Below are 11,014 nucleotides of genomic sequence, written 5' to 3' on the forward strand. Positions count from 1 at the left end.
TCCGATCACGGCCAAGTCCAGTCTTTGAACGGTCTGATTAGCGAACTATCTTTGGTCTTGAGAGTGTGATCAGATCCCCACCCAGAGACCGGATAGTGTGATCCAAGCTCCATCCAAAGTCTGGATGGTCTGATCAGAGCACGGCCTAGAGTCTGGATAGTCTTGTTGTATGGTCTGCATAGTCCAGTCTGTGTAGCAAAGCGTTTTACAGAGTCTTTGTGGTATAGTCAAAATTCTCCACAGAAAGAAGACAGTATGATAGGAACTAACGCTAGCCCGAGAAGACAGCCAGTCATCCGAATTAGAAGCAAAAAAGTGATAATAAAGCCCAAAAGTGAAGTAAAAAAGTCATAATAAAGCCCCGAAAAATTTTTAAAAAAAAGTACAATAGGTTCAAAATTTTGGTCTGGACCCATTGCGCGGCCCAAGTGAGCCTGAAAATCCCTGTCTGTTTGCGACTCAAGTCATTCTGATCAAAGCCGGCTTGGGTCGTGCACATCACCCTGGGAGCCACGACGACGCGTGGCTCGTCACTTGGAGGTTTTTGGCTCGATATTCCAATGAGATTAATTGTTGCAGCAAAACTTAATTAGTTCGTTTAGGTTATATGTTTAACATGCTATGAAATTGCGTGGAAAGTTTGCGCCGCGCTCTTCTCTGATTGGGCAATAAAAAGCTTGCCTAAATTCTTTTCAGCAATCTCCCCTGGGAATTTAATTATGCAAGGGAGATTGTAGAAAGGATCCAGCACTTAAATTGATGTGAAGATTGCAGTTAAGGCCAACATGCAAAAAAAAATTATATTTAATATGTTTAGATTTTATGATTTTAAGTTTTAACATGGTCTTTGAAAAAACATGTTTCTGAGGCGCATTCGATGATATTGCTAGTTTCCATAAATTTTCCAAATAATAAATCGGATACCACCCAGGTCGAGGTGTGCGCTCGAAATCAATCTGGTCCCGACCGTCCCAGACCGAAAGTCCCTCTGATCAGACCACTCCAGACAGAAAGTGTCCCTGATCAGACTCAAGAGCGCTCGAAAATCGCATGAATTTCATTTCACACTTCGCCGTGTTCAGGACTCAAATGACGACGACTCGTTCTCAGTGAACAAAGAGAGTGGGACAATAGCAGCAGAAGCAAAAATCGGAATTCCACTACCTGCGGGAATCTTAGGAGGAAATATTGACATCGGAGCTAGTGGAAGTCATGAAAATGCGCAGAAAGTATCCGTAAAGCGGGTGCAAAATTACCTCAGGGAAAACCACAATTATGTAAAATGGAATGGACAGAAATTCGTTACAAAACCTATGCAGGGATCTGTTTCATTTATCACCTCGTGAGTTTTCTATGATTTTAGGCGAAAAAATTCTCTCTCGTCAGTTGTTTGACAAATAGCTGCTTCTAGGAATGTCAGTGATTTCCGCAGAAAGAGTTATAGCAATCTTAAACTATAATTTGGTTAGTTTGTTACGAATTATTCAAGACCTTATTTAGATATAAAACTTCGAATAGTCATGATATTATACCGAAAAGCTAATATGGAACGTGTCATCATTTCCCTTTTTGAAGATAGTTACCAATAAAATTTTCCTTAGTTTCCCCCAATTTGGCACTCTGCCCAATTGTGTACCCAAAAAAAGGCGCAAATGTGAACATTACAATCGGAAATAGCAGCTATTTGCCAAATATTGATAGTCTTTATTAAAAGAGGCGTCGACTTATTAAAAGACCATCCTCTACCGTAAATTTAACAGGAGTAGCAAGAGTTTCCTTTGACCCAAGTAATTGTTCACAATTTAGGGTTGAAAGAATCTATGTGTTCGGCTATGAACTGTTGCCGGCACAGTAGAAGTTTTAATAAAATTAGAATAATAGATTTCCTCAAATGAGAGATTAACAAAATGATTTTTTTCAGAAGAACTTAGAGATTAGAGATTCACATGAGGGGTCTGATTAACTTGTTAATATGGCATTTGGATTTGTGAGATCAAAAAGATCAACAAATAACCCTAAGTATATATATATATATATATATATATATATATATATTATATATAATATATATATATATATATATATATATTATATTATATATAATATATACATATACATATACATATATACACATATATATATATATATATATATATATATATACATATACATATATACATATACAGATATATATATATATATATATATATATATATACGTATATATATATATATATATATATATATATATATATATATATGTGTGTGTGCATGTATATACATATACATATACATAAATACATATATATATATATATATATATATATATATATATATATATGTATATATAGACATATATATATATATATATATATATATATATATATATATATATATAGCCCAGATAGCCGAGAGGCGTGATAGCCGGGAGGTAACGTGTGTGATTGAGAGATCAATCTCCTGCCTCCGTGAAGCTGTCTGTGTAAGGATGAGCTCTTACTTAACCATAGCTTCAGGTTGACCATAGCCTGACCAATGTTGGCTGCAATAATTGTACCACGCGAAAGTCTCAGACGCAAAAAAAGTGGCTATAGTCACCAAAAAGAGCATTCATGCTCACAAAATGATCAGTCTCGAGATTTGGGGAATAATAGACGAAGGACAGCTGAGAACAGGCTACTGTAGGCTTAATGCTGTTCCACTGCGATTACGCAGGACCACAACTATTATTATTTTTGTTATTAAGTATTATTATTATTATTATTATTATTATTATTATTATCATTATATATATATATATATATATATATATATTTATATATATATATATATATATATATATATATATATATATATATATATACATATACATATATATATATATATATATATTTATAAATATATATAAGTATACACACACATATATATATATATGTATATATATATATATATATATATATATATATGATATATATATATATACTCATTAACAATGAGAAAAATTCAGATAGGAGTACAATCTTTGCACCATCATTTTAGTGGGAAACGTAAGGCTGACCAAATATGGTTTGCTTCTTAAAAGTTCTTGCAACTAAATCAATTTTTGGAAATTTTCTAATCATTTAAGCGCTTGAAGTAGGAGATTAGAAATTTCAACATCAGACATCTCACAGATATTCAGAACCATCTAACTGAGAGCCTTATATTACCTTAAACTATGGAATAAATTTAAGTTTGGTTTCAGAGTTGTTTTCCATCAAAATGGAAAAACAAAGACATTGTTGAATTGAAAAAACAAACTATAGGTCGGCTCAATAGATATGAAAAGACTGTAGGGTGACTTATAAGAACATTAATCTCCCATTTCAACATTACGGGTTTTTTCTTCGCATTAGAAGCCAGCGCTCCTACTATTTGGTCCATTATACCTCTTTATTTACATAAAACACATCTAAGTAGATCTATGTTAGTACATACCCCACAGAGTGGCATAGGAACCATTATATTAATCAGTGACCCTCATAACATACATATTTTTAATTTATACTAAGATAAAAGGCGCGAGAGAAAATGTCAGACGTGTCAAAATATAGAGACTTTTTTGCTGTCCAATAAGAATTCAGAAAATGTTAACACTGTTTCCTGATTCTGATTGGCTGATTTGCCTCCCTTGTCTCAAAGGACTCCATGTTTTAAAATAAGATATGAGTGTTAACGTAAACTTGTCCAGAAATGGCGTTAAGCCGAATGAGTTAAAATATGTATTTTGGGGGAAAAGTTGCCTCTCGTTCGGTTGTGATAGAGTCATATCAAGTCTCATGGGCCACTGGGGTATGGCGATGGTCCGCAAATTATGGCAAGAAGTGGTTATATATATAATCTAGAACTAGGCTGGGCCAAATTTAGCGTACTTGAACGCATAAAGTTACAGTGTTTTAATTTTCTCAACCAATCAGACTAGTTGGGAATTCTCTATTTCTACTTGTTACTTCTATTGCTACTTCTACTTGTTGAGACATCACCATGATAAAACGTTACAGTTAGCATTATACCTCACAATACTTTGGTCTCAAAAATTCCATAAATTAGCGTAATAATTAAAAACTAAAATACACTGGTTAAGGTTTGGTCAAAAAATAATGTAAGATTAGCGGCGAAGAGCGGTGAAAAAGATTTTTTTTTTAAACCGCAAAGCGCTCCCATCTTTTAGCGTTGAATGCGGTGAATTTTTGGGTTGTTTTTTGGAAATTAGTTATCAACGCTTTCACCGGATTTCTTACAAAAAAGAAACTGCCGTACACGGGTTCGAACCCCTCACAACTTCTTATTCCACTTACTTCAATGATATTTCATGTAAATTTAAGATAAGCGTTGAAATTAGCGGTGAATATTTGTAAGATTTGCAATTTTAGCGGTGAAAATTTTCCCCGCATTCTGCTGGTAGCGCTCAAAAAATTTTTTTCACCGCATTCTGCTGGTAGCGCTCAAAATTTTTTTTCACCGCATTCTGCTGGTAGCGTTGAAAATTTTTCTTTCACTGCTTAAGAGATGAAAAAAAATTTCACCGCTTAAAAGTTTTTTTTTACCGCATTCATCGCTTTGAGCGCAATTCTTACACTTTTTCTCAAATTCTCCGCAAATCTTACATCTTTTAGCGATTTTTACGGTGACACTTCTATCCGGGTATTGGTAGAAACCCTGCTTCGTAATGCGACACATGACCGACATAACTGTCATAAAATATATAACTATTCTTCCATTGATAAACGAAACAGTTCCATTTAAAGTTATCCAGGATCAATCTATCTCAATTGAAGAGTTCACAAGTTATAACGTCAACTAATGTTCAAATACAGAAATTTACGAACACTTATTCAATTGCAGTAAATACTGCTGAGAAATCGGACAGAGATCTGTCGAGTCAAAACTCGGCATTTGCAGCATTACAAGCAAAAATTGACTTCCTAATAGAAAGGACAATTCCAGAAATGAATTCTAAAATCAAGACGATGGAAACGGAAAACCGAAAGGCAGAAACCGGGGAATTTTTTCCGAGAAGTAGTAATTTTAATGTCATTTCTTGTTAACATCACCACATAATGCGAACAAGGACTTAAGAATTTTTGAAGTATGTTTTGGTAATCGTTTCAAACATTTTATGTTGTAACAGATCCACATTTGTTAACACGTCAAATCTAATGATCCATTTAACTCAAGGCCTTACTGTAGTTTTTATGTGATTTTCATTTTGCCTGAGTGCTGTCTGTCAGGTTTTTGATGAGACAAATCGATTTTCCGCATGTTGGTGAATTTCGTAGATTTTGGTGCTTTGATGGTTTCACATGCTCGTATAGGAATAAACAAAAATATTTAACATACAAAATTATAGCATGTTTTGTCTATATAGTCGACATTGTTTGCAACTGTAGTTGCATGGATTCCTTTCACAGAAAAAAATATTTTCTTAAATTTTTGTTTGTTCTGAAAATTTTATATCAAATTTTAAAATAAGGCGTGCAAACGGCTGATCATTTTTTTCGGCGGATCATTATTAAAAAATTTTTTGATAACTTCAACATAGTGGAAGCATAATCATTGAAAACATTGAACTTGAGATATATATCTTAGCATTGGCAACAAAAAGAGAGGTCTGCAACCGTGCTTCAGAATAGTTTCATTTAGAAATTGCAGAAAATATTTGCTCTCAAAGAACGCTTGTACTACTTTTCAATCGTAATCGTAAAACTGCTAACTGTTTCAAAAATTGTTCGAAAATTTTGCGGTTGATTGACGCCATTATATATTACATTCTTCAAAGGCTTCAATTTTTTTTCGTTTTGCCTCATTTTGCTCAAAAACTTTGCTACAAATAACGCCAATTTAAAAAGAACCCCTAGCGATCAAAGAGCTAAAAATCATGCAAAAAATTAGCGAATAACATCCCCAGTCGAGACCAGATGGTTATCTTGTAAGATTCTGCCAGAATCTTGCAAAAACTGCCTATCTTGCAAGATCTGACAGAAAAATGGTTATCTTGCAAGATCTGGCAGAAAAATGGTTATCTTGCAAGATTCTTGCAAGTTCATTCCGGTCGGGCTGTCCTCTTATGGGCTCTCATTCATGCAACACATTTCATTTCGACCAGAAATTTACTCAGGAATCAGTTGCGTGTTTTTTAAGAAAAAAAATAAATTTGAATAGATTTTAAATCTGGAAATATGAATTATCTGAAGAAAACAAATTAAAATCTGCCTTTGAGAACTGTTAACACAAAATAAATTAAATTCAACTTTATCAAGATTTACAAAACTACACGTCTAAATTACCTTTTCTGATGAAAAAATTATGTGTTATTTTTCTTTGCACCTTAAACAGCTTTATTTTGTTTAATTTAGCTCCTTACGCTTAATTTTTCTTGCCAATGCCCAAAAAATTTGATGCTTAGATTAATACTTTTCTGATGTTTTTTTAATAATTGTCTTTCGCTTTTCTGTCGATGCGCAAAATATGTGTACATTCGAATATTGCAACCGTTATAGCGTTTTCTTTCCAAGTGTAAGGTCTTTTAAAGTGTAAGAAAGTTTTTTTTGCAAACGGCTATCTTGCAAGATCCTTGCAAAACGAACGGTTATCTTGTAAGATTCTGGCAGAACGAATGGCTATCTTGCAAGATTCTTGCAAAAAACGGTTATCTTGCAAGATCTTGCAAGAATCTGGCAGAAATTCTTGCAAGACGATGTATCGTCTTGCAAGATTCTGCCAGATTCTGGCAAAATCTTGCAAGATAACCATTCGGATCCGGCTTGGGATTGCAAGGGAGAACATCTTTTTGCGCCGGAATCTTGAAAGATCTGGATCATCTTGAGAAAGGTTTCAAGATTTTGAATCCAACTTTCGAGAATCTTGCAAAACTGTTGCTCCTCCTTTTCTTGCGGTTGCTGGCACAAAAACCTCAATGAAACTAGATTTTTACAGCCTGGATCTGGCACCTTATGACAACTTGGTTCTTCAATAGGATCCGTTTGACTAATCATCTCGAAACCTTTTCAACTGAAGTTTGTAACCAATTGTTCAAAGAGGGTACTTTTGATAACTGTTTTCCAAAAGTACAACTACAGAAAATTGAAATCCTTTTGAAGTTTGCAAGGCCTTTAAAGGTTGTAAGGCTTTTGAAATTCTTTCGGCTTCAGTCAAAGATAAAGACCGAGAAGGACTTTTTTCTAGGGAACATAAACTTTCTTATAATATTAGAGACTTCGAGATTACAAAAAAAAAACTTGAATGTATATACCTAAATTCTATGAAAAATCAAATGACATTTAACTTTGCTGCTCCTAAATAAAGTTTCTCTAGTGTCGGTAAGAAACTGTTGTTTTCAAACAATTCGGTTGGGTTAAAAGCTAAGTAGAATCACCATACAACATTGTTTACTCAATTATGATCGATTGATTGAGTAGACGAGTCAGTGATTAAAGTAAACTTTTGTTCTATGAATATGAATTAAATGCACTGAATACTCTAATAAGTCAGTGACAATAACCACACAGGTGTCTTTTTATATGGACTTTATTCAATACCAAAAGAACAAATTATAATACATAAAATAGTATTCACTAAATTATAACTATCAACTAGATATAACATAATAAATTTTTGGTCTACAAATCTGCAAAGTATGAAAAAGCAATTTTTAGCCGTAAAGGTACGATGGCAACAAGCTTAGACCTGGTTTTTTTAGTGTCCGTTGGGTTTATGAAAGACCTAGGGCTAGGTCTAGGGCTAGAAACTATAGGCTGTTTGGTTTTGTGCTTTCCAAATTATTGGTGCGGACAAAAACGGTGGCCTCAATTTAGATCTAGGAAACAGCGGAAACAGATCAAAGAGTGTTGGCTCCAGCTTCAATAAGTGTTTGTTAAACTCTCAACTTGCCATGCTAAGTCCTGATGCCAGCAAAAGGGCATTGATCACATTACATTTTCGTCCCCTTTGTATTCAAATTTTTTCAATAAGTATTCAACCATCTGTAAAAGCACTCTTGCCCTTAAATTGCGGATATTTTCTCTCAATGATTTCGATTTACGGATCAATTGGGGATAACAATTGAAAAATCATCTTTTTCCAAACTATTTCACCGTATGCTAGAGCCAATATGAAGGTGTTTCCGAGATCGCGTTCACGGATCACGTTCATGGAGTACCGTGTGTTTTCTTGACCTAGCAAGAAAAGTTAAGAGACCCGTCAGATCCTGTTATTCGTCACTTACAGATATCAACGGTCAGGTGTCGATGGTTTAATCAACAGGCACGTTGTTCTTTGCAAAAACTTATTGATTAGGCTATGAACCAACTTGAGCTGGTAACATTAGCTGTTTCTCCCCGGGTTGAAGTTACTTTGATTTCATACAAGGATCATATATAATTTCATACTGTCCATACTTGATTTCTGAGTACGATCCTTGTATGAAACCAAAGAAATCATATATGATCCTTGTATGATTACCAAGAAATCATATATGATCCTTGTATGATTACCAAGAAATCATATATGATCCTTGTATGATTACCAAGAAATCATATATGATCCTTGTATGATTACCAAGAAATGTTTTATGGTTTCCAAAAAATTTTTGGATGGTTTCCGAGAAATTTTTTCAACTTCAATAGAAAATCAAAATTATAAGGTTTTTAATCTTTGAAATGTTTTTTATGATCCCGGTATGATTTCTAGGAAATCATATATAGTCCTTGTATGACTACCAAAAATTCATATATGGTCCTTTCAATTGAACTCCACTTTCTGCAAGTTAAGTATCTGCAAGTTAAGTTGTACATTTTAAGGAGCGTCTTTCTGATGCCTGGTCGCCTCGCTGCGACATTCTCCGTTTCCTTGGAGATGCGCTACTGGGCAAGCTGCCCATCGCATAATTTTCTAATTTTTGTCGAGCATACGTTTGGCGTTGGCATAAAAAAATCGGCAGTTCATTGACTTGAAAAATTGTATCTGTTGCTGTCTGTTGAATTCCAACTCATTGTATGTCTCGATTAGTCATTCTTATGCCACATTTGCTAGCACTGTCTTGTTTTGTGTCCTCAACTTTCTATGTTAGTCAGGTTTTGTGAAAAGTAATTTGAGCAACTTGAATCGCTCCGTTTCCAATGTCTTGTCATTTGTCAATAAACTCTTTTTCATAGCTTAGTGCAAATATTGCTGGCCATTGGTGCCTAGGCTTTCAAAAAATTTTAGTTTTCGTTTCTTTCTTCGAATTTTTAGAAATTCTAAATATCTGATTCTCATATTTTTTCTTGAAAATTACTGGTTCTTGTTGTCTAATAGCACCACCAACAATCTGGAAACAGTTTTGCAAAATTTGGTTCATATATAATTTCTGGTGTTCGATTTAGAGCTGTGAAACAAGTCCAAAAAACTCTTTGGAGCCTTAGTACATTTAATCTTTCTTTCACCAGGATTCACATCTGGGGCTTGCTTGTGAGATATTAACCATCTTGCAAAAATTTTGCAACCAGCCGATAGATGTGGATGAATCTTAATGGAAAAGTTTTTCGTTGCTATTGTTTGTCATAGCTGTTTTCATTCCAATTCTTTTTTATAGATAATGCACAATTTTTTGATGATGTTTTTCTTGGTGTCAAGATGTTGGTAAAATTTGGTGATATCTTGTTCCCTTTATTATCGATTGAGTTTTTTGTGGCAATTTTTAGTCGCATCTCTGGATCATTCATTTTTTCTTACTTTAATCAGTACATACGTAAAGAAAATTGAGAAAAGAACAGTATATCAATAGATTTATTGAATGAAAAATTTCAGCTTTAATCAAGCCTATGATAAGGATGGCTTTAAATTAGGATTGAAAAGGTATTTATGCAAACATATTTTGACAAAAAATGTTTATACAATTCTTTTGTAATAAAGTGGCGCTTCTTGTCGCAAACTTCGAAGCCTTTGAACTGACTTTTTGTTCAACTTCTTTTGCATAATTAAAACAATCATTTCTACAAAGTTTGGCTTGAACCAATCTATGATAGAGCAATGCAATATTATTTCACTTACTGAGTAAATATGATTGATTACTAATGTTTTATCAAGGCAATTGACAATTCTTAAATTTTTGGATTGTAGCTTGAAGTATATTTATTTTACGAATAAAGAAAATAAGACAGATGAATCTCGGCGCAATAGGCATATCTAACAAATCTAAATTAATAAAAAAAACAGCGGTTATTTGAATCCAATTTGTTTGCGTTGGTGATGTCTTTGAGTGTGTGAGTGAGTGAATGCCTGATTGAGTGAGTTAGACAGTGAGCAAGTGAGTGAGTTAGAAAACGAGTGAGTAGGTGTGTGCATGAGTCAGCAAATGAGTAACTGAGTGAGTGAGCGAGTATGTGAGTGAATTATTGAGTGCGTGAGTTAGTGAATGAGTGCACAAAAGATAATGGAGTTGTTGAATGAGTGAGTGAGTACGTTATTGAGTGAGTTATTATTTGAGTGCATGATTGAGTGGTTGAGTTAGTTAAGGAATGCGTGAGTGAGTGAGTGATTGAGTGATATATATATATATATATATATATATATATATATATAAATATATATATATATATATATATATATATATATATATACTTTTGTGTGTGTGTGTGTTTGTGTGTGAGTGTGTGTGTGTGTGAGTGAGTGAGTGAGTGAGTGAGTGAGTGATTGAGTGATTGAGTGAGTGAGTGAGTGAGTGAGTGGATGAGTGATTGAGTGAGTGAATAAGTCCACAAAAGATAATGGAGTTGTTGAATGAGTGAGCGAGTACGTTAGTGAGTGAGTTATTAATTGAGTGCATGATTGAGTGGTTGAGTTAGTTAATGAGTGAGTGAATGTGTCAGTGTGTGTGAGTGAGTGTTTGCGTGTGTGTGTGTGTTAGTGAGTGAGTGAGTGAGTGAGTGAGTGAATAGGTGATTGAGTGAGTGATTGAGTAAGTGAGTGAGTGAGTGAGTGGTTGAATGATTGATTGA

At 34.0% G+C, this 11,014-nt stretch overlaps 1 protein-coding gene across 1 annotated transcript in view; it reads left to right on the top strand.

Moving 5' to 3' along the window:
* The window catches only part of LOC142336653 (uncharacterized), a 39,372-nt gene extending 38,026 nt beyond the window's left edge, over window positions 1–1,346 (top strand). The window contains exon 4 of the mRNA XM_075385563.1: window positions 1,083–1,346. Within this exon, the coding sequence (XP_075241678.1) occupies window positions 1,083–1,346 (264 nt within the window). The remainder of the gene's footprint in view (window positions 1–1,082) is intronic.
* Window positions 1,347–11,014: the final 9,668 nt, after the last annotated feature.

Source organism: Convolutriloba macropyga, chromosome 3 (assembly GCF_964194025.1).
Source record: "Convolutriloba macropyga chromosome 3, txConMacr16.3, whole genome shotgun sequence".
Lineage (NCBI taxonomy): Eukaryota > Metazoa > Xenacoelomorpha > Acoela > Convolutidae > Convolutriloba > Convolutriloba macropyga.